This window comes from Octopus sinensis, linkage group LG1 (assembly GCF_006345805.1).
Source record: "Octopus sinensis linkage group LG1, ASM634580v1, whole genome shotgun sequence".
Classification (NCBI taxonomy): Eukaryota; Metazoa; Mollusca; class Cephalopoda; order Octopoda; family Octopodidae; genus Octopus; species Octopus sinensis.
The window spans coordinates 38,761,627-38,787,812 of NC_042997.1; the positions used below are offsets into that span (position 1 = coordinate 38,761,627).

Sequence of the window (26,186 nt, forward strand, 5' to 3'; positions counted from 1 at the left end):
TTATGAATCCATCACTGGAAAATTTCTTCCCTCACACCTAAGTTTTACGTACACTGGTTATATATATATATATAATAATAATAATAACAACAACAACAACAACAACAACAATAATCATAATAATAATAATAATAATAATAATAATAATACCAACTACTATTGATACTAATTTATTTAGCTTAAAATATTCTCAACCCAGATAGGACTTTTCATTTACCAACTTCATCACTACAATTTTAGGCTGTATTTTTGCACCAAGTTTCTAATATTCATAATGCTTTTGGTTTAATTAATAAATACAATAAGCACAAATGTACGCAATTCTTAGCATATCTAAGAGTAGTTGTTTTCTTCTATCTCCATCTCTATAAGTATATATCATTGAATATATTTCGATGACTATATATATTCCATAAGGCACAATAGATATCGTTTTAGGTTGTTTGTAAGTTAAGTGTATGAATCCCATTTCGAATTACATTTACATTCATAATATCATTCATAAAATAAGGTGGTGAGCTGGCAGAAATATTAGCACAACGGACGAAATACTTAGTGGTATTTCGTCTGTCTTTACGTTCTGAGTTTAAATTCCGCCGAGGTCGACTTTCCCTTTCGAGGTCGATAAATTTAGTACCAGTTGCGTACTGGGGTCGATTTAATCGACTGGCCCCTCCCCCAAAATTTCAGGCCTTGTGTCTAGAGTAGAAAAGAATATTTTCCATTAATTTTAAAGGCGGTGAGCTGGTAGAAACGTTAGCACGCCGGGCGAAATGCTTAGCGGTATTTCGTCTGCCGTTACGTTCTGAGTTCAAATTCCGCCGAGGTCGACTTTGCCTTTCATCCTTTCGGGGTCGATAAATTAAGTACCAGTTACGCACTGGGGTCGATGTAATCGACTTAATACCTATGTCTGTCCTTGTTTGTCCCCTCTGTGTTTAGCCCCTTGTGGGCAATAAAGAAATAATAAGAGTGGATGACAGTATAGGGGCCGATATAATCGACTTAATCCGTTTGTCTGTCTTATGTTCTGAGTTCAAATTCTGCCGAAATCGACTTTGCCTTTCAGGGGTCGGTAAATTAAGTACCAGTTGCGTAATGGGGTCGATCTAATCGACTGCCCCGCTCCCGGAACATTTCGGGCCTTGTGCCTAGAACAGAAAAGAATATCGGTCATAAAATACGAATAAAAATATTTTTCATAAAATATAAGCCACCTTTCAAACCAGCCTTTGTCAATTCATCTTTAATTAACGTAAATTAATATTTATATATACATATAAAAATCATTAAAAATAAGTTGATTATATCCACAATAAATTTCTATTACGTATATCAGTAGTTTTAGCACTTTAATTCAAATTTATGTTCATATTTCATTATTTCTCTTTCCATTACTTCCAACTACTAATTCCATTAACTCTATATTGAATATACAACTCCATTCTAACCACTTCTAACCACATCATCATCATCATCATCATCATCACCATCAGCATCATAATCATTATTATTATCATTGAGTGAGAGAGCAGTGCATGCCATCAAAGTGACACTGGAGTAAATATACGAAGCCTAGTATACCCATCATGACTACCCGTCTGATAAGGGTACATTATTATTATCATTATCATTATTATTATTATTATTATTATTATTATTATTATTATTATTATTATTATTATTATTATTATTATTATTATTATTATTCAGTAGTTTTATTTTTATAGCGTGCTTTCACTTCACTACCGAGCACAGCTCTGTGTGCCTTGGGTATGTGCTGTGATTTGTTGTGATGCTCTGATGGTTATTGTATGGAAAGCGTTCTGCGTAGGATGTGTGCGGTGCCTAGTAGTGCAATTTTCTGTATGTTATATGTGTTTGTAAGTCCTGGTGTTTTTGTTATGTATTTGTCTGAATATTTTTTTATCATGCCTAATGCACCTACTATGATAGGAATTGTTTCTGTTTTCAGATTCCACATTCTAGTTACCTCTATTTCCAGGTCTTTGTAACTAGAATGTGGAATCTGAAAACAAAAATTATTATTATTATTATTATTATTATTATTATTATTATTATTATTATTATTATTATTATATTAAGGCGGTATTTCGTCCTTCGCTACATATTGAATTCGAATTCCGCTGAGATCGACTTCGCCTTTCATCCTTTCGGGGTTGATAAATTAAGTACCAGTGAAATACTGGGGCTGGTCTAATCAATTAGTCCCCTCCCCCTTTATGCCTAGGATAAATGATTATTATTATTATTATTATTATTATTATTATTATTATTATTATTATTATTATTATTATTATTATTATTGTCGCCATAGGTAGAGTAGTGTTTTCGGAGCGCAGTAAATTTATGATTAATTCACTTGTTTAAAAGGCTCTATATTGTATCTTGTTGTTTAAATCATTTTGCAAGCCAGCTGCCCTTCTCGGGGGTCGGGGGCAGGGGCTGACGTTTTTTAACCAAAACCCCATTTTCGTGGTGATACAAATCTTTTTGCTTTCAAATTTCTTCGCGAATTTGCTTCGAAGTAAATAAACATTGAAGATGGCAACGAAAAGCAGGAGTGGGAAAGTAGGTGGTACGGGAATTTGCACGATGACTTCCCCGTCTTCCCCACTATGATTGGCAGGAGACAGTAGCAGAAGAAGAAGAAGAAGAAGAAGAAGAGAAGAAGAAGAAGAAGAAGAAGACAAGAAGAAGAACAAGAACAAGAACAAGAACAAGAACAAGAAGAACAAGAAGAAGAACAACAAGAAGGAGAAGAACAAGAAGAAGAAGAACAAGAAGAACAAGAAGAAAGAAAGAAAGAAAGAAAGAAAGAAAGAAAGAAAGAAAGAAAGAAAGCGGGAGGAAGGAAGGAGTAAAGTCTTCCTCTCTACATGGAAATTGTAGTAGCACGAAGAACAACAGTGAAAGCAACTGCTGCGAGACTAACAAACATGGAGTTAGCGGCGGAAAGAAACTTTTGTAAATACCACGGCAGTTAAGGAATTGGTTAACATCTCATTGGAGAACAAAATAGAAAATCTAAACCAGGCAGCAAAATATATGAAGATAAACGGAAGGAGGGCAGAAATGACGGCTCCAAGTGACGTGCTTGAAGCAACAGCTAAACGGACAGTTGTCTACAGGTGCGTGAACTCAAAAACAAGGAGACTCGAAAATGCTAAACGCGACTAGGTAGAAAAGCCTTGAAAGAAATATGGCAGGATAGCCACCATATTGCGATAGCGAGGCAGTACAGCAGAATAGAGGTCATTTTTTAAAACCGAGGGGTACGCTTTTCAGAGCTCGGTGGCCACACGTCGCACCGAGGAAAACGCTCTCTTCCCAACATTCATGGGAAGAAGGGCGGTACGAATTACGGTGCCAGGTGTCCCGCCAGGCTTGGATTTATGGTGGATTGTCGCCTGTATTTGTACGGACGGAGAGAGAATTTCCTGAATGTTAAAACATCGAGGAGGGAGAATTGGGTTGGGACTACCTTAGAGGTTCTTCACATGAAGCCAGAGCATTTAGAGAAAGTCCAAGACCTGATTTCCCTCTCAAATGGAATAGAATTAAGGGTGAACGGGGATGACTTTGTACCTATAGTAGAAAGAATTACTACTATTACATTTACTCCTTTTACCACGTCTATTAGTTCTATATTTGTCACTTTGTTGAAAGCAACAGATAAAATTTTAAATTTAAAATATCTTGCTATTTAAAATTATGTCTTTAATACAAAATGTATTCAATTTAAATCGAAATCCTTGGAAGACCTGGAAAATTCAGAGAAATGTATTCTATATTAGGTTCTTTTTGATAGGGTAAATTTTTGAAATTTTGGTTGCCTTTCTCATTGAAGGCTTAGTTTTACTTTGAATATTGTTTAACTAAAATCGTTTATTTTAAAACTATTTCATATTCAGGAAATTCCATATATGCATTCTACAAAATCTATATTTACTTCAATAACTTCTTCATAAACAGCGTTGCTAGTTAATATCCTCTTGTATTTTATATGATGTGTCTTTCTAGCTGTGTGGATGAGTTCTCTCTGATCGAGAAACATTCTCAACTTTGCTTGATCTTCCATTCTGCTAAAGGCAATATGAAATTGTTATGTGAACACTGGAGTTAGAACATACAATCCGCACCTCTCTAAACCTTCTCCTTAGACCTTATTTATCAATAACAGCTTTATAGGAAATTGCAATCTTTTTAGAGTGAATAGTAAATGTAAGAGAGTTGAAGGGGGACCCAAGAATTCATTAGCATTGTTCTTGCTTCATGGTCGCTAAGTTTGCAAACATTCGAGAAAATTCTACGTAGTGCTGAGGCAGTATAGCGAGAACCATTGCAATGTACATTTCTGCAGTCTAATGTTCGGAGAAGCGTTACACGTGCTCCTATTTCGATTTTGCTGATGCAACTTATGTATTTAGGGAATTTAAAACTCATCTTTATATATAGAAATGAAGTTGTGTGTCTGTCTCCTACGATTTAGATTCCTAACTACTCCCACATTTTGCGGTGCAGTGTAACCAAAAGCGGGTATCTTATAGTCGTGATTCATATCGAGCCCTTCTGGGTATTAGCGCGCATCTATGATGAGTCTACGATTTAAAAAAAATTACCATAATTTTTTCCCATTTTTAATGCATTTTTTTGCTATTATATAAGGGAAGTAACTTTCTAAAAATGTATTATTACATCTCAGAACGTAAAAAGCTACAGTAACACCCCGCTTTGTGGTTAGCCATATTGAGATGGCTATTATACTTTACATCTCTAAAAATGCTTATATAGTTATTTCCCTTACAAATCCGAGCAACGCCGGGCGATACTGCTGGTATGGGATAAAGAACAAACTGAATGTTTATGCCTCGTGCCTACGCTTCTCGGTGTAATTCTGTTACAAGGAGGTTTATCCACAAGTTTTTAGTTTATTTGATAAACTTAGTCGTTTTTGCAGTTAGGATAACTTATGAAGAACGTCATTGTTCATTTCTATGGTGTGTTACTAGGCTGGCATAAACAATTCATTGTCAAGAAATGACAAATTACGGTTACATCTGGAAATGACGTGTCAGTATTAACAGTATTTGAATTAATTCCTTCGCCTAGTTCTAGTAACCAGTTTGGATGTTCGTTTAGCCGATTATATGCAACAAAATTATTATGGTCTAAGTATTCGTGATCTCTCATATTTGTCTTGATTTTCAAAACTTCACATGGAATCCAAATCGAAAGCCTTTTAATGCGTTCATCAATAACCAAAAATCGATTACCATGACTCACTCCTGGAGAATTTGCTGGAAATCACCGAGTACTTACACTTTGTATCATGCAATTCAAAACTTCGTGATGTCAGTGCCATATTGGGGTTTCGTCTCACACTAACAAATGAGTATTAAGCAGAAGACTATCAGTTACTTCATGGGGAGATATTTGGCAGGTTGATGTAGATTTCATCAGATTGAGAAGCTTGAAGCAAGATTGCCCTGTCTGTCCAAGTTTCATTAGCGTAGCTGCAATACTTGGTGAAGGTGTAACAAGCGCAATTCGGCAACGCATACCAACATAGGACAATAACAATTTCAGCAGGGAAGACTTATATGCTCCTCCCGGGGCATCGATGAATAACAGGTCACCTTGATTGTAGTCTTTATTTTTTTATTGGCTAAAAATAAAACCTCTGGTCATTTTTGAGCATATTTATGCGGTCATTTAAATAGATTTTGGTTAAGGGATCTATTTCATCTCGATTAACGGACATATTCTTATAAACACATTTTAAGGAATTACGCATCAAATGTTAGCCTCGTTGCCCCTGTTTCTTACTCCTTTAGTCTCAGTTTAACCTCTTTCGGCAGGACTTCGCTGACGATACTATGGAAAACGGTAGTCATGTTTATCAAAGTGCGTTATGGATCACAGACAGACGGAGAATCACAGCTCAGAATATATAGATTTTCATCATCATCCGCAGCAACAGCAGCATCAGCAGTATCATCATCATCCATAATTCTGCTCCCCTTGTTACAACAATTTTTCTCAAATTCATTATCCCCAACCTCTTTATATATATATGTTCAATATGTGACAGTTCAATATGTGACCGCGTGTGTATCGTTGGCGATTTTCTTTCTCCGTCTTACCTTCCTTGGACCTTTCCTTTTACTATGTTTCAGACGAAGAGCTCCGCTCGAAACGTTAAGTCATCCTTCTTTCTTTCCTTTCCTGAGCGTCCAATAACACTATACTTGTTCCACGTCTTCGCGTTGTTGTGTTTTCTCTTTGTTCATGTTTGGAGTAACTATATATATATATATATATATATATATATATATATATATATATATATAAGAAAAGAAATGGAAGAAATGGAGCAGTAATTAACAATGGTTGATCATTGGTATTAAAACGTCATAGTTTAATTGTAGTTCAGAACCATTTACACCTGTTTATGTTTATCAAATCGAAGTAAATTTGCAATTATCTTATTCAGTTTAACAAACATCGTCAGAACGATCTAGAAGAATATAAATAGGAGAAAATGGAAAAGAAAGGAAAAAGCAAAAAGTCACTAAAATGTAAGCCTAAAGACTTAACGAACATTTTCCTTTTCTTTTTGCTTTTTCCTTTTCCTTTCTTTTCCCTTTTCTCCTATTTATCTCTCTATATATAAACGGCAGTTTGTCTGTGTGCGTGTCTGTGTGTCTGTTAGGTTGTACCCTCACCCTGACCACGGCTTTCAACCGATTCTGATGAAACTTGACACACACATAGCCCAATGTCATAATTTAAAACTAACGCAGCGAAAATTATGAAAAGTTCCCCCAGTTCTGAAAAAGATCGATAAATTCGACATGGGGTCGACAATCAGAAACACAAACCACAGATGGTCTAGGGGACGCAACTCGACCTTTTTAACTCTCAAAAAAAATTTACCATCATTTTTTCCCCATTTTTTGCTATTTTTTGGCTATAACTCTCTAAAAATGCTTTATAGTTATTTCCCTTGCAAACCCGAGCAACGCCGGGCGATACTGCTAGTATTCCTCTAAATCATTCTGACGATGTTTGTTAAATTGAATGAGATAAATGCAAAGTTACCTCGATTTGATAAACAGAAACAACTGTAAATGGTTCTCAACTACAATTAAACAATGAATTTTTAATACCAATGATCAACTTCTCATTATTAATTACTGGTCCATTTCTTTTCTATATATATTAAACCACAATTCTACTTTTAAATTACAAACTATTGTATACCCTATAGCTAGGACTATACATATTGAGGTAATACACCAGTAGTGTCTACGGATACATTTATCCCTTAGATGGTTGAATAACATCTAACTCATACTTTGCTTATATATATATATATATAAAGTTCGAATAATCAGAGAATGGAGAAAACTTTTGATCAACAAACAAATTGGACCACACACACTTATGTATGTATGTATGTATGTATGTATGTATGTATGTATGTATGTATGTATGTATGTATGTATGTATGTATGCATGTATGTATGTATGTATGTATGTATGTATGTATGTATGTATGTATGTATGTATGTATGTATGTATGTGCATATATAAATACGTTATAGATATATATATAACAGACATTTATTCTCCACCATAGTTTCAAAACACTTTCTTGGTGAAACTTTAATTTCACATTCACATTTTAATAATGAAATATTTCTACTTCACTTACTGAGTTAATGTCGTTTTAGTTTTCATAGATAAACATGAAGACCTCCAAAATATATATAGAATGTGTGTGAGAGAGAGAGAGGGGGGGAGAGAGAGAGAGAGAGGGGGGGAGAGAGCTTTCAAGGACGATTTATTGCAAAATTAGATTTTCCAATTCGTTTCGACTATTGAAATGTACTTGAATAAATCTATGCTTAGGTTTCTTTCAGGTTTCAATATACTTTATATATAGTGTGAATTTATTGAAAATTTCCGAAGTTATCCTTGCAATTAATAACACTTTAACCTTTCGCTGAATAAATCGTAATTCCAAACTGCATAAACTGTTCATAGCAAATTTTATAACAGCAATTCTGGTGGTGCTATTAAGTTAGACATGGCCTGGACCAATCTTTGGTCGAAACATATCTAAGTTATCTAAGTTATATGTAACTGGCTATATATAAGTATTTTCAGAAAGTGGTATATATAGTCATTTGAATTATGTCAGCGTATGTTCTTTTTTCATATTCTATTGCAAACTGAATTATTCGAAGTCAATGCTGCAATAATATGAGAGAGAAATGCTATTTTATCACACCACGCATTGCTTCTTCTAATGTCATTTCGGCTCAACTGAGACAGTGCCAGACAAAATGCCTTACAATACTTAGTCCTAGCCATTCAAGTTCTTGTTCGGATATCGCCGAGAAACGATTGGGCTTTCATCTTTCCAGGATCGATAATATACAGTAGCTGTCTAATACTGGATTCTTACAGTTGACTGTACCCATTCCCCAGATTTTAGTCGTTATGCCTATTGTAAGGAACCAACTGGCAGAATCAATAGCGTGCTGGAAAAAGTGTTTAACCGCATTCCATCCGTCTTTATGTTCTGAGTTCAAATTCCACCAACGTCGACTATGCTTTTTCCTCATTTTGGGGTCGATAAAATAAGTACTAGTCGATCAACTTATCCACTCCCCCGAAATTACTGGCTTTGTGACAAAATGTGAAATCCGTATTAGTATACTACAGTTGATAGACATATAGCATATTAAAGCAAGTTCCTTGCAGTATTTGGTTTCTTCTTTTATTGCTCAAGCATGAAATTTGTTGTCTGGTAGAGAATATATGCATGAGAATACATACATAAAACATACAAATCTGCACATACATACAATAATACCTTCTTGCTGATGTTGAAATTCCAATGAAGGATCTGGCAAAAAATCTTGAAATAAACTAAATAATGACATATAACCATCAGCGAAAAAGAAAATACCTACGCTGAACTATTAAGAAATCTGCAGTTACTCTATCAAGATCACAAGTTCAGGGTTTTACCAGTAATTATTGAAGCATTAGGGTATGTAACACACTGCCTTAACGCCAATCTTGAGAAATTAGGCTTTTCAAAACCAGAAAGAAAGAAGAAAGCTGATTCGAAGACTACAGATCCAATCCATCACTGGAACTGTAAAAATCTGCAAAACTTCCCAGAAGTTTATCATTTAAGTATATATGAGCATATCTAGATATGCAATTATATGCATGAGAATACGTACATAAAATAAAGCATACAAATCTGTTCATATACATACATACATACATACATACATACATAAATACATACATACATACATACATACATACATACATACATACATACATACATACATACATACATACATACATACATACATACGTACGTACATGCAAAAATACCCTGTTGATGTGGCTGGAATTCCAATGAAGGAGCCTTGGATCTAGGTTAGAAACCGGCTCTTTCTCTATCAGAAATAAATCTTGAAATAAAACTGAATAATGACATACATCATATATATATATAAATACATATATATACAAAATATGGGGGTTTAGTTCACAGGTGATCTAAACGGTTAGGTACGGTAGGTAGGTGCTTTAACGGATTACTAGAGCTCCAAGGTTATAGCCGAGACAGCAGTTATGGAGCCATTGCAGATTTCTGGTATAGCGGATATATAATTGTTAAAGAGGACAATAAACGTTTAGTCAAGGCAAGCATCTCAAGTGTGAACTTTTATGCTTCTTTTTTTCTTCTCTTTTTTCATCTCTTTATTCCTTTATTCCTGTTCTCTAGGTTGTCATTTTATTAATCTATACCTTTCTCATTTTCCCTATTTGTCCCCGATGACGGAATATCCAATACTCTTGGATATCCCAGAAACAGTTGTAAGACTTTGAATTATTTCCAATAATACAATGTATATGACTTGAGATGTTTGCCTTGCCTTAACGTTTGCTGTCCTCTTTAACAATTATATATATATAACACACACACATATATATAATATATATATATATATATATATATATTATATATATATATATATATATATATATACATACAATATATACACACATATATATTATATATATATAGATATATATATATATATATATATATATATATATATATATCTTCCTCTTCCCTGAGCGTCCAATAATACTATTTGTTCCACGTCCTCGCGTTGGTGTGTTTTTTTTGTGTTTTCTTGTTTGGATTAACTTTATATATATATATATATATCTATATTATTAGAAATAGCCAGATAACCGAAGATATGGTGTTGTGGATTCCACTTCGGCATCGGAACTCAGTTTTATCTTGATACCGAGTAATGTAACAATTATTGTATAGATAAATTTCCTCTACTTACATAATATTGAGGTCTCTTTCTTTCTTTTGTTATCTTACCGTTTTATCAATAATATATATATATATATATTATACCACATACTTTTTCTAAGCTCTGGTGATGAGATCTTCGTCTCTGCTCTTATAGGTGAAGTTAAAGATCGGCACAGAGTGTAATATTAAATTAAAGACACAAGACGAGTTGCTGTATAATCATATTCGTTAGTCTCCAGCTATTTTCGCGATAAGAAATAATACACCCAGCGGTGATTGGAAATGTCAACGTCATAGCTTTATCAGAGTCCTAACATTTTAGGTCAATAAATGTGATTATGTAATTACGGTTCATTTGTCATACATAAAAAATATATATAGGCGCAGGAGTGGACTGTGTGGTAAGTAGCTTGCTAACCAACCACATGGTGGTCCGGGTTCAGTCCCACTGCGTGGCATCTTGGGCAAGTGTCTTCTGCTATAGCCCCGGCTGACCAATGCCTTGTGAGTGGATTTGGTAGACGGAAACTGAAAGAAACCTGTCGTATATATATATATATATATATATATATATATATATATATATATATATATATATATATATATATATATGTATGTGTGTTTGTGTGTCTAGCTTTGCTTGACAACCGATGCTGGTGTGTTTACGTCCCTGTCACTTAGCGGTTCGGCAAAAGAAACCGATAGAATAAGTACTGGGCTTACAAAGAATAAGTCCCGGGGTCGATTTGCTCGACTAAAGGCGGTGCTCCAGCATGGCCGCAGTCAAATGACTGAAACAAGTAAAAGAGTGAAAGAGTAAAGAGTATACGTAAACGTCGAACGATGAGAAGAGTGCTCAACACCGCATTGGTGGATATATAATTTCTTTGTTTGTGAATTGAAGCTACAATTGGTTTCTTGTTAAGAAAAGTGGGGAAATATACTAGTGTCTTAACAATTTGCCAAGCCAATCAGATGGAGAAAGGTGTTCGCCGCAATTTTGGAAAACAGTGTCGCTTCGTTCACGGGATTTCTCGAAAATTCGTGTTACTAAAACAATGAATCAGTGAAACAAGGGACGTTATTCTTGAGGTGCACCTTTTGCATGTTTGACTCCCTTGGAGGTGTCTTTTCTGTAATTTTTTTTGTATGATAAGTTTGCATTAATTTGCATTATTTTGTTTTGTTTTGTTCTGAGCACGGCGTCCTTGTATATGATTGTTGAGATAGTTCGTCATTGGTGCAAATTTCTTCTTTGTGTGTAGTTTGTGTGGTATGTGTGTTCACGTCAAGGAAAGAGGGTTATCCTGGTAGGGTTACCCTCGTTTATAGGGGCTCTTCTTTGAAATATTTGAGTGTAAACTATTGCTTGTATATGTAGGGATGGAAGGTTTTATTCCTAATGTTTAAGATGGTATCTGTTGATTGTGCAATGTTTAATTTTTCAGTAATACAGAGTTCACATTTGGTACCCCGTCCTTTGTATTTTTTGGCCTTAGGAATAATTCTCCATTCTCTCTAAGGATTGCTTATTCCACCTTCTTTCAATGTCCACATGTATACATATATATATATATAATTTTCAGTGGTTGTAGCATGCACTGCGCTAACCCCATCTATTAGCCCAAGAAGACCTTCGACGGTGTGACATGAAAATTGACAAAGCCGGGAACTTCCCAGGCCTCAGGTTTTATTTCGGAGATTTCCTTCTCCTAGGTAGATTACCAACCAAGGTTAAAGAGCTTCTACCTGCCCATGAGGTAAGCTGTCCCATTCCAGACACCAAACCAACACTCAGACACTCTATAAAGTGATCAAATATCACTCCGGTGACCGACGCGGAGTAGCTCATTTATATATATAAAAATATACGATACGTGATTTGGAAATATAAATAAGAATTAAATATAAATAATATATATAAATATAAAAAAGTAAAAGATATGCAATTTAAAACTATAAATAAAGTAAGATTTAAATATAAATAATATATATATATATATTAAAGGCGGTGAGCAGGCAGAAACGTTAGCACGCCGGGCGAAATGCGTAGCCGTATTTCGTCTGCCGTTACGTTCTGAGTTCAAATTCCGCCGAGGTCGACTTTGCCTTTCATTCTTTCGGGGTCGATAAATTAAGTACCAGTTACGCACTGGGGTCGATTTAATCGACTAAATCCGTTTGTCTGTCCTTGTTTGTCCCCTCTGTGTTTAACCCCTTCTGGGTAGTAAAGAAATAAATATATATATATAAGTAAAAATATACATATATATATACATATAAGAAAAAACGATATATACATATTTACAGATATTTTGTTGGATGGCCGTTAACTGCTCATGAGTTCCTCCGCTCTAGAGTGCTACTGGTAACATGTAATCCAGTACAACCTGTCGCATGGTCGGGTCGTCGGTGACTAGACTGGCAACCCCACCAGGCTTGCTTGGTGAGGAGGGTGTTGTTGGACACCCAGCGGGATGAAAAATAACACCCGTGAAAGGGCAGAGAATGTGTGTGTGTGTGTGTGTGTGTGTGTGTGTGTGTGTGTGTGTGTATGTGTGTGTGTGTGTGTGTGTGTGTGTGTGTATGTGTGTCGTTGTGCTTGTGTATGTCAACCGCATGACAACCGCTGTTGGTGTGTTTAAGTTCCCGTTGGTGTGTTTAAGTTCAGCGAAAGTGTCGGATTGAATAAGTACTAGGCTTTAAAAAAAACTGTCCTAAGGTCGATTTGTTCGACTAAAACCTTTGAAGGCAGTGCTCCAACATGGCTGAAGTCAAATGGACTGACACATGTAAAAAAATTTAAATGACTTGAAACATGAAAAGTGTTTGAGATAGGAAAAGTATGAGGAAGAATTTTACGACAGTGAGATTTGACCTCAGTATGTAAAACAACGTAAATGCCACATAGTACTCCTTCCATTGCTCGAAACGATACTACTAGTCTACTGACTTCTGTTAAGTAATATAAATGGAACTTAGAAGTGCACTGACAAATTGATTTCTTTACAACACAACGGCCAAACTATTGACTAGTCAATAATTTCTATTATCATGTCATACACATATGGCATTCTTCTCGTAAATTTTCAAGGTCTTGTATCGTTTTTATTGATTTTTATGAGCATTACTTCTTAAAGGCGTGCATTCTGAATAATACATCAATCTCGATCAATTGTTTTGATAACACGTTTGTCGTTACTGCGAAGTGAAATATTATGTGATAATATACGCACATATATATATATTCTAAGTATTCATTCCCTCGAGGTAGCCCTTCATATCAGCCTCGTTCATTCGGTTATCGTTGTACCTTGTGGCACTGGAGGCGACAGTAAGATCTTTCTACCTTCTTCCTTGACAGCTTGTTCCATTGTTAACCCACTGCTTTTAAGATCTTTTGTTATTTACATTATTTACATTTGACGGATATTTGTCCTCATCTTGTTTGTTGTTAACACGTTTCAGCTGATATACCCTCCAACCTTCATCAGGTGTCTTGGGGAAATTTCGAACCTGGGTTCTCATTGTTAAAGTATTTATCGATGTTATTATCATTATTGTTGTTGTTGTTGTTGCTGTTGATCAGGTCACTGCTTGGAATCGAACTCGGAATCTTGGGATTAGTAGCACGCGCTCTTAACCACTACGCCATATGCCCGTGGGAATATAAATCTAATAATTTTCTATCCTTCCTTAATACCGGTTCCCATATGCTGCTCATATTTGCACTCGGTCTGCTTTGGAGGTTGTTGTGACCTATAGCGAACCCATAGCTAAACCCTCCTCTTGTCGATATATATCAATGTCCATACTGAAATAGATAGTTTCTACACAGAAGGTCATAATTTATTATTGGTATACTAGTGCGTTCTTTTAGATGGGTGTCTGTCACTAGTTTTTCTTGAATCACCGATAGTGCTTCACCAGTTAGGACTTTGGTGAACAGACTTATCACATTTAGACTCACCATCTGATTGGATTCAATGGTAGTATCTTTGATCAATTCTGTGAAGTGGTGGAATTTTTCACGTACGATGTTGACTTTCCTGCTAATGGACTGATTATATCCACAAGGAAGCGGCTCTGTGGGTGACATGCTGAACCTCTACAGCTCACTATAGGTCTTAATGGAATACCATCTTTGTGAATCTTAGGGAGACTGTACATGTGTGGTAGTTTACTGTGGTGTTGAGTCAGTTGTCTGTACTTAATTTGTGTAAAGTGAGCCTTGTATTCATGATCAGGTTCTGTGACAGCTTTCTCTCTCACACACACACACATACACATACGCATACACATGCATACACATACATACACACACACAAACACACATGAGCTGAAAGAAGGATCAGTTAATTATGACTTTATTCAACATATTCCCCTCTCAGATTCACACACTTATCGTAGCGGTCCTTAAGTTTTTTCTAAGCCCTACAGAAGAAGTCGGAAGTTTGGGCCTCCAACCAGGCATTTCACTATGCTCTTACAGTCAGGAACTTCACAGCACTCCCTCGTATGTGTGTGTGTGTGGTGTGTGTGTGTGTGTGAGTGTGTGTGTGTGTGTGTGTGTGTGTGTGAGTGTGTGTGTGTGTGTGTGTGTGTGTGTGTGTGTGTGTGTGTGTGTGTGAGTGTGTGGTGTGTGTGTGTGTGTGTGTGTGTGTGTGTGTGTGTGTGTGTGTGACTTTATGCATGTTCTATGACATATTTGGGTTACAAATAGCTAATTATTTGCTGCATTAACAATTAAATAATTATTAGAATTAATAATTAATAGATTTTCTGCATAGAGTTACAAAATTTTCATCACTAACAATTACTACGTGTTTACACCTCCGCATAATTTGTGCATCACATCGATTGTTATATAAACAATGTGTAAAAGGTGTTAACGCTGATCGACAAGACGACAGAGGAATGTGATCGAACTTCAGTTGGTGGGGGGAGGGGCGTTGCTTGGACTCTTTGCCGATTATAGACTCTAAAACGTGTTTGAGATAGATTAGTTATATACACTAATATTGTATTATATGTGGTTCTCTGTGTGTATGTGTGTGTGTGTGTGTGTGTGTGTGTGTGTGTGTGTGTGTGTCTGTGTGTGTCTGTCTGTGTGTGTGTTACTGTGTACATGCATACGTGACATAGCTACATACAGAATATATATATCTGTGTAGTTAGACAGACTGACATATAGAGAGACAGATGATAGATAGATAGATAGATAGATAGATAGATAGACAGATTGGTAGACAGACAGACAGACAGACAGATAGAGATAGATAGATAGATAGATAGATAGATAGATAGATAGATAGATAGATAGATAGATAGATAGATAGATAGATTGATTGATTGATTGATTGATTGATTGATAGGGAAACAAGCATAACAGGGAGAGGATTGGGTGTATATTTTTAGATAGCTAGACAAACCGACAGACAGCTAGACAGGCAGACAGACGTAACAGTGAGAGAAGTGGATATATTCATTTTTGATACAACTCGGAATATATAGTTTAGAGAATTTTTATACTAGAAACATGGGCTTGAATAATGTTTTTGGTCGGATGATAACACAATTATAATAGAACGTATCGTTTCTGTAAACATAAATTATCTCAAGCTAATAATTGCCTCGGTTTTTTAATTGTTTACGAACATAAAGCAAAGAAAAATGGTTCTGCTAAACAGATTTATTTTCTCCACTGACAAGATATTCTAAGACACTCTGAAATTTCTCACACCTTAGGGAATTCTCATGTCAGTTATAATCATTATTTTTTTATAATGAAATGTTAAACTACGTTTATTTCTACGAGTAGTCGTAAATTTGGTCTTCAAATCGTAACATTTTCTAAAGAAATCATTAGTTACTAATTACTTGAAATTTGTTTCTTTCAAATATTTGATATTGAAGCCAATTAAATATGACAAAGGTGTTAGGGAAAGAATGAACAACGCCTTGACAAATACATGAATTTCAATCAATGTTTAAATTGGCATTAATTCTACCCTTTGAATCAATATTCTTTTGCACTATTGGCAAAATGCTGCCTTCTTTAAACTTAAAACTATCCTTCTTGACAAATGAACTTAGATATGTTCACACTTTTGTGAGGTGTTTTTTATGGCTTTGGCAGAGACGAAAGACCGGAGTTTTGTGACAACTTTCTCTCACACACACACATACACATACACATACAGACACATACATACACACACACAAACACACATGAGCTGAAAGAAGGATCAGTTAATTATGACTTTATTCAACATATTCCCCTCTCAGATTCACACACTTATTGTGGCGGTCATTCAGTTTTTCTAAGCCCTACAGAAGAAGTCGGAAGATGAGTTGAAAGTTCTGAGAAGAGGAAAGTTCTTTTCGAATCTAGACCTACAAGAATGCTTGTAATAGAAGAATGCAATCCATGAAGTACCCATGGCTGAAATGGAAACACTTTAAACCTACCACTTAAAAAGAGAAGTAGATCATTCAACAAGCTTCTTAAGATTTTTTTTCTGGCAAATTTTACTCAATCGAATAAGGCCAATGTAGAAGATACTTACCAAGATTGTTGTGCTATTGAATCGAATCCGAAACTATGTAGATGCAAACAGAATTTCTTAATGACAGGCACTCTAATATACTCTTGAATCATTCATTGACTTTCATTATGTACGGGTGCTTTTAGGGTTGATTGATATGCTTATATGTAACAACATGTATAGATGTCATAACTGAAGTATATGGTATTTGAGTATACATTCATAAATTCTTTTATGGGTTTCTCTTGGTTATATTTTGCTGACAGCTAACACGTTTACTTGTATTTTTTCATTGATAAATAAGAGACAAAAGACAGAGTATAACTTAATTTAACTGGTCGTAAAAAGATGTAACATCCACGAAATTAAATACTTTATATATATATATATATATACTCTTTTACTTGTTTCAGTCAGTTGACTGCGGCCATGCTGGAGCACCGCCTTTAGTCGAGCAACTCGACCCCGGGACTTATTCTTTGTAAGCCCAGTACTCATTCTACCGGTCTCCTTTTGCCGAACCGCTAAGTTACGGGGACGTAAACACACCAGCATCAGTTGTCAAGCAATGCTAGAGGGACAAACACACACACACACACACACACACATATATATATATATACATATATACGACAGGCTTCTTTCAGTTTCCGCCTACCAAATCCACTCACAAGGCATTGGTCGGCCCGGGGCTATAGCAGAAGACACTTGCCATGCAGTGGGACTGAACCCGGAACCATGTGGTTGGTTAGCAAGCTACTTACCACACAGCCACTCCTGCGCCTATATATATATATTTACTTTCGATTAAGATACTACATATATAAAAACATGATAGTGAAAATAGTAAAGATCATTGAATAAATGATAGAAATGCATTTCTATCATTTATTCAACGTTGGCCATGCTGGACATTTGATTTGGTAACATTTGCATTTACAAGACATAGTATGCTTTGACTGGCAGTTCACAGCTTCACTCATATCTTTGGGTCAATCCGATGCGATAATGTCACACACTTGCTCGCATACATGATACCTCAGCGAACTTCTAAACCATTCTTCAAGGACATACGTGTGTATATCCGCGCGCGTATTGCATATTTCTGTATATCAGTTTCATCAATGGGGTGAACGACAGTTTCGTAGCAACATAATGAGTTCATCTATTGTAAATAGGACCTTGAGCAAAGACATCAGTAAGGCTGAAATGAATTGAGAAACTCTCTTTTGGATAGTTAGCAATATTGTTAACATCAACTACAGTGTGAATTGATTTGTACAACATGGATTGGATTTATAATTGTTGATTGATAATGGCATTAATATCCCGTACAATGTCATTTCTGACAGTTCATAAAGCCACTGGCGGCTTCTATAGCTTTGTAAGAAGCCTTTATAAACTTTATAAACTCTTGTCTCTTAGTACCAGCTGGTTGCTAGCCATTTTCTTCCTTGATAAATATCCAATAAGTAAAACCTTCATGTGTGTGTGTGCGTGTGTAGGCGCGTAGCTTAGCGGTTAGGTTGTTGGAGTCAAGCTTGGAAGACTGTAGTCTTGATTCCCGGACTGGGGGACTTGTGTTTTATGCAAAACATTTCATTTCACATTGCTTCAGTTCACTCAGCTAGCAAAATTGAATAATCTTGCGACGGAGCAGCGTTCCATCCAGGAGTGTGGGTGGGAATATATACGCCAAGAAAACCAGCCCTATGAATCGATATTACTCTGAAAGAAACTTTATCCTTTATCGTATCATGTATATAATGTATATATATATATATATATATATATATTATGTGTGTGTGTGTGTGTGTGTGTGTGTGTGTGTGTGTGTGTGTGTGTGTGTGTGTGTTTAGAAGAAAACATAATTTCAAAAAGAACAATTCAGACTTTTTGAGAGATCCAAAAGAGAGAAAAAATGATTTCTAATGAAGTTTCATCATATTCATAAAAGTCAGCCAGAGCAAGTAATAAGAATATGAAAATAATAGTTGAAGGTATAAAGATACCATAAACAAGTATAAAAAAGTGGAGAAAAAATATGTTGAATCAAAATTATATTTAATGCAAAATTGGATTCAATACATGCGCACGTTTCGAACGACAATACAAATATGTAAGGAAAAATTATAATCATTGTAATTATAATTATTAAATTTATGCATTGTCATTCTCATCAGTGTGGGGAATTTTTGGAAGAATATCAATAAAGTTTAATAAAATAAAATAAAATAAAAATAAAATAAGACACAATAAGGGAGAATACAGATGGGGTAATAGGGGAAAATCGATATTTTCAAACAAGTTGTAAAAGGTAATAATAATAGTAATAATAATAATAATAATAATAATAATAATAATAATAATAATAATAATAATAATACTGATGCAGTACCAGGCAGTGGCTCTCATGGCTTCTGATCTTAACTGATTAGAAGTGTTATCATGTACATTGTTTTGTCTTGGTATAAAAGATGGGCTACAGCAAATATTCTGCTCAATACCACAGATTTGCTTGTCAGTTGTTTGACCTTAACCAGTTGAGCATGTCCCTTAGTGGCTAAAGATATGTGCATCTCTGATCACGAGCAGAAGTAGTGGGGGAGCATCATAGCCATGTGTTGAGAGGGATTCTTTGGGGTTTGAATAATTCACCTCTGGAAACTTGGGTGTTTCATTCAACATCCTTAAACAACCCTTATTCAGGGACCTTTTGAGCAGGATGGGTTACTCGACCTGAAGAAAATTCTAAGTGGGCCCCCACCTGCAAGGTCATGTGCTGTTTATCTTGATATGAGATCACCATGTCGCGCACATATGGTTGTGATGCATGTGCCTAGTGTACCCTTATCAGACGGGTAGTCATGATGGGTATACTGGGCTTCGTATATTTTACCCCAGTGCCACTTTGATGGCATGCACTGCTCTCTCACTCAATAATAATAATAATAATAATAATAATAATAGTGAGAGAGACGAAAAAGGATAAAGAAAGTCATATCAATGTGTATGCAAGTCTGTATGTTCAGTAAACTATAACGTAGAAATAAAAGTCTAACGGATATGTTTAAAGGAATAGTAACAGGTCGAGACGAAGTAGAATGTAAACAAGGCCACGTGTTGTGTAGTAGAATATAACGCAACAGGTTCACTAGCAGAAAGAAGCTATAGAGAGTTATACGTATACATATTAATACTGCAAAACGATATATATATATATATATAATATATATATATATATATATATATAACAAGAGATTTAAAGCTGAGAGACAAGACTATGTTTGAAAATGACACAATATTTAAATAAAAATGTACATACAAGCAGAGAAAAGACAAAAAAACTTAACAAAGAGAAGCAACTCCTTGTCGCGCTTTCTCTGGAGTGTGCGCATTCGTGTGTTTGTGTGTGTACCTGTTTGTACATGCGCGCGCATGTGTCAATGTACATCTACGCACTCATACACACTCGTATAAGTACGGCTTCACACACACAGATTTGTGAACATATACATGTACACATATATGCGTTTAAATATATGTTGAGTTCTCTGTATGTTTCAGTTATTCACATTCCTTTCTTCGGAGATGACTTAAGAATATTTAAAACATTTTTAAATATTTTCAAATTTTTTTTCAAATTTTAATTTGAAGTTTGACGCGAAAGTACCTGCTGTTCAGGCAATTATTAGCTTGAGATAATTTATGTTCACAGAAACGTTACGTTCTATTATAAATGTGTTATCATCCGACCAAAAACATTATTCAAGCCCATGTTTCTAGTATAAAAATTCTCTAAACTATATATTCCGAGTTGTATCAAAAATGAATATATCCACTTCTCTCACTGTTACGTCTGTCTGCCTGTCTAGCTGTCTGTCGGTTTCTCTAGCAATCTTAAAATATACATCCAGTTCTCTCCCTGTTATGCTTGTTTCCCTATCAATCAATCAATCAATCAATCAATCAATCAATCATCTATCTATCTATCTATCTATCTATCTATCTATCTATCTATCTATCTATCTATTTAAACACTTAGAGTTTAAATAGATTGAAAAACATTTAGCAGTGATACTTTAAGGTGAGTACAAAATATAATAAGGGTTGAAGGTTAAAATTATGTACAGTCTTGGTATTAGTTTCAAATAAAATGTGGACATTATAATAATTTTTCAAGAATTTTTGTAATGCTTTCTTTATACATTCAACAGCTGGTCTAAATAATTTGGTAGTTGTAATTGGGCATTATCCCTATATAATCCTCCGCATATTTCAGGAAAATTCTTCTTGATCTGTGATTATAAAAATAGGCCAACAAAATCAGTGACTTGGGCAGAGTCTGACGATCCCATTATTATATCAAAATTGTCTACTGTGGTTCTCCTAGTCCAGTTATTATCGTTAAAGTATATGAGAGTTTTTCGATATGGCTGCAATCTAATGAATGAGTTAGGTGAAATGATAAAATAATTTTATATAAATATATGTGTATGCGTATGCGTGGGTGTATGTGTTCATATGTGCGTGTTTCCACATAAACTATGTCTACTAAATTTCACACATGTGGTTATAAACGATCCAAGGTTTTCATAAAGGTCACCTTCCCAAAATGCTGTGCGGCGTCACGAAATCCAAAGCAGCGTCGTTTCGAGATGAACTTCATGTACCAGAGGGTGATGGCTCTATCAACTATACTTATACTATAAATATATCATACCGTTTGTTTAAAAAAATTCTGGTCATAGATTAATATTGATGATTTTTTCTTTGCTCGTCAAACCTAGATCCACGGTAATAAGTACAAGAAAGGATAATTTTGTTTATCTATATCTTTTAATAAAAAATTCTTTATTGTCTGTATTACAGTTGAAATTTAGGCTTCGGAAGTGTGAGACAATTCTCCCATAGCATACTTTAGCTTAATGTTTATATTTTGAATAACGCTGACTTTCGGTTTATTATTTCTGGTATTTTTAACTTACTGTGAATTATTCTGAGACTGACACCAGATCTATCCTCTATTACATTATTCATGAAATGTCTGAGATTTCTGTGTGAACTGTCAGACTGTCAGCATCATATCTCTCATGAATACAAACTTTATTTTCAATCCAAATATTTTTCACTTGCATCAGCTATATATGTAAATATGAACACGCATACTTAAAATTCAAGGGACTATAATGTAGATATCTACTTCTAAGTATAAAGTTTCAAGGGACTATAATGAAGATACTCTTTTACTCTTTTACTTGTTTCAGTCATTTGACTGCGGCCATGCTGGAGCACCGTCTTTAGTCGAGCAAATCGACCCCAGGACTTATTCTTTGTAAGCTCAGTACTTATTCTATCGGTCTCTTTTGCCGAACCGCTAAGTGACGGGGACGCAAACACACCAGCATCGGTTGTCAATAATGCTAGGGGGACAAACACAGACACGCAAACACACACACACATATATATATATATATATATATACATATATACGACAGGCTTCTTTCAGTTTCCGTCTACCAAATCCACTCACAAGGCATTGGTCGGCCCGGGGCTATAGCAGAAGACACTTGCCCAAGATGCCACGCAGTGGGACTGAACCCGGAACCATGTGGTTGGTTAGCAAGCTACTTACCATACAGCCACTCCTGCGTCTACTTTTAAGTATAAAGTCACTATCTGTATGTAGGAGGGGGTTACGGATGTAAGGCTAAGTTAACTTAAAGGTACTTTTGTTTCCTTACCGACGCATTCTGTCAAACACCGCCCCACTAACGTAGCTAAAATCAGGCGAGGACGGGTCGCCTGTGAGGTATTTTGGTGGCATTCTCTGCAACAAACAATGAAAAGTTGTTGATTTTTCTGTCAGGACATAACAACCCGCACAACATTTTCCTGCAAAGTATTGCAAATTTGTTGTAACAGTTGTAAGAACTGTTTCTTTAAAGATTTGCCTAATTAATAATGGTGTTGGAATGGATGCATTTAGTACATGAAAAAGAGAAATACTCGATAAAGTTTTGTTAATACATTACAGGCGCAGGAGTGGCTGTGTGGTAAGTAGCTTGCTAACCAACCACATGGTTCCGGGTTCAGTCCCACTGCGTGGCATCTTGGGCAAGTGTCTTCTACTATAGCCCCGGGCCGACCAATGCCATGTGAGTGGATTTGGTAGACGGAAACTGAAAGAAGCCTGTCGTATATATGTATATATATATATATGTGTGTGTTTGTGTGCCTGTGTTTGTCCCCCCTAGCATTGCTTGACAACCGATGCTGGTGTGTTTACGTCCCCGTCACTTAGCGGTTCGGCAAAAAGAGACCGATAGAATAAGTACTGGGCTTACAAAGAATAAGTCCCGGGGTCGATTTGCTCGACTAAAAGGCGGTGCTCCAGCATGGCCACAGCCAAATGACTGAAACAAGTAAAAAAAAAAAAAAATATCTATAAATATGTGTGTAACAGTTACCAGTAGTCAATATCGAGACTATTACGTTACTACATATTTTTAAACGATTAATAATAATAATAATAATAATAACAACAACAACAACAACAATAATAATAACCTTTGTACAAGAGGGTGCTGAAAAGTTCCTGGTTTGGGATAAAAGAAAATACAAGAGGATCAGTTAATTATGATTTTATTCAACATATTTCTCTCTCAGATTCACACTTATTGCAGCCGTCCTTCGGTTTTTCTAAGCCCTGTAAAATAACTCGGAATGTTGGGCCTCCAATCAGGCCTTTCGCAATACCCTTAAGCCAGGAACTTTACAGCAACTCTTCGTACTATAGGAACAATCCGTGGAATTTTAGGGTAGGATTAGCCAATTATACCGATCCCAGTGCTCAGCTGGTACTTATTTTATCGGTCCCGAAAGGATGAAAGACAAAGCCGAACTCGGCGGAATTTGAACTCAGAACGTAAAGAAGGACAAAGTGCCGCTAAGCACTTTGTCTGGCGTGCTAACAATTCTGCCATCATTAGGCCAAGGAGAAATTCGAAAAAGATATACTCCAGAAAGCTTAAGCAAAACGTTTGCCAGTGAGCGTATCAGGAAACAACCAATTATCACAAAGTGAATTCTGAGACTCCCTTGCAAGTTCAGTTCTAGCTGATCCTTATAAGACGGCTCGGAATTTTTTCTCATTAATATTGCATGTAAAATGTAGGTGGTATTTACATATTGCTCTGTGGTTTTATTTTGAACAAGATATCGTCTCCTAAAGTACACTTTTTTAAAACTGATTCATAGGTTCACGCCATTTTTCTGTATTACGAAGTGGTGAGTTCATTTAGTATAATATTTACCCAAATGGTATCTTGCTCAGAATATGCATTTTTTAATTTTCTAGAGTGTAGGGTAACCTGTTTCTCAAGTAACCTGTTTCTCAACAAATTGAAATTGTAGTGTTTTATATGAAGGATTTATTAATCTATGTCATTCTTCGCATATTTAATTGAAAAGTAAACTCCATCTTAAATGTTAAGAAAACTTGAAGGTTGATAACGTCTCACCCTTTATTTAATTCCATACAATATCTCTATTTTTCAAAAGTGTGCTAAAAGCCATTAACAGGAATCAACTTCATATTTCCTGAGTCTGGTATTCAAGAAATTGATCATCCTCAGCTGAAGAAATAAATGAAAAAAATTGGCGCTGCTTTTAGAAAAAAAAACGCGATATGGATAGAAGTATTAAGAAAAGAGTGAAGTGGCATCTCTGAAACACCGAATCGTAAAGAGACGACTGTTAGGGAGGGAGACTTTGGGCCAGAATAAATAGAAATCATTGCTGATATTCATGCGAGACAGGTGAGTTGCCGAAAAAGTGGAACTTTTGTATGGGCAAACATTCCGTGTGAAGAAAAAATAAAGTGCATAGCCTGGACAGCAAATTCCGACCAGAGACAGAAAATGACGGAATATAATATTCAAAATTGTGTATGACAAGCATTTGAGAAAGCTAGCGTAAATGCTGCTCAACATCCTGGTATTTAGAGACGTATCGAGACAATTAACCAGAGAAAATTATTTGCAGCTTGTACAAATCATACGCTGAACTTGGGTATATACATTCACTTTCTGATGCTATAAATTCTGTCAATTTTTCTTTGTTTTATTTTCTTAGTGGGGGTATTGAGGAGGATTTGTGCACGTGTCTTTCTTCTTAAATCCGTCATGTGTTAATGATGGAAGAAAAGAATCTGAAGTCAACAAGGAAAGTTCTGATTTCAGACATTAGTCAATGTAATACAGGCTCCCGGTGAAGTCAAGGAACAATCTTTGAGTGTTGCAAAATAGCTTTTTCTCAGAATTATTAAGTCGTTTTAAAACAGTTAACTAATGAGGAAAACAGCGAAACAGCCATGGGTCAGGATTGCTTTCTTGGAAATGAGAATCCGTCTAGAAATTAATTACGTAAGTGCTTACCTGCAAGCTAAATGACTTTAAAAGCGTTTCTCATTGGAGACTGAGGTTAGCTGGTGAATAAAAAATTAATATATACCAGAGGGGTTTGTGGTGATATGAGGATGCTAATGGTGTGCACATCGATGTAGAAAGAAGAAGCAAATGATATTTGAAGGATTGCGAGAGGCAAGATTGCTTATGAAACTGTTTTCTTAGTCAGACAGAAAAATTGAGTAAATAACTCCGTGATTTAAACAGTGTCATGAGCTTGTTCAAAAATACCTGTAGCTTGCTTATCAACCACATGGTTCTGGGTTCAGTCCCACTGCGTGTCATCTTGGGCAAGTGTCTTCTACTATAGCCTCGGGCCGACCAAAGCCTTGAGAGTGGATTTGGTAGACGGAAGCCCGTCGTATATATGTATATGTATATATATATGTGTGTGTGTGTGTGTGTGTGTGTATGTGTGTGTGTGTGTGTGTGTGTGTGTGTTTGTGTGTCTGTGTTGTCCTCCCAACATCACTTGACAACCGATGCTGGTGTGTTTACGTCCCCGTAACTTAGTGGTTCGGCAAAAGTGACCGATAGAATAAGTACTAGGCTTCCAAAGAATAAGCCCTGGGGTCGATTTGCTCGACTAAAGGCGGTACTCCGGCATGGCCGCAGTCAGATGTCAGAAACAAGTAAAAGAGTATACAATGTCAAGCCTTTGATGTTTTTGGAGTGACAAATATAAGTGTTAACTAGATATCAATCACGACCACATTGATAAGGGGGAGTCCTTTATTGAGTTAAAATTACTTCTGCGTCTTACTACTGATTTTG

The 26,186-nt window shown here is 35.7% G+C and overlaps 1 protein-coding gene across 5 annotated transcripts in view; it reads left to right on the forward strand.

The window, feature by feature from the left end:
• The window catches only part of LOC115219158 (calcitonin gene-related peptide type 1 receptor), a 320,899-nt gene that overhangs the window by 59,613 nt on the left and 235,100 nt on the right, over positions 1 to 26,186 (forward strand). The window contains exon 2 of one of the 5 annotated variants that reach the window (XM_036499309.1): positions 9,911 to 9,936. The exons of the other annotated variants lie outside the window; for them this stretch is intronic. Within the exon in view, the coding sequence (XP_036355202.1) occupies positions 9,911 to 9,936 (26 nt within the window). The remainder of the gene's footprint in view (positions 1 to 9,910; positions 9,937 to 26,186) is intronic. 5 annotated transcript variants of the gene reach the window in all.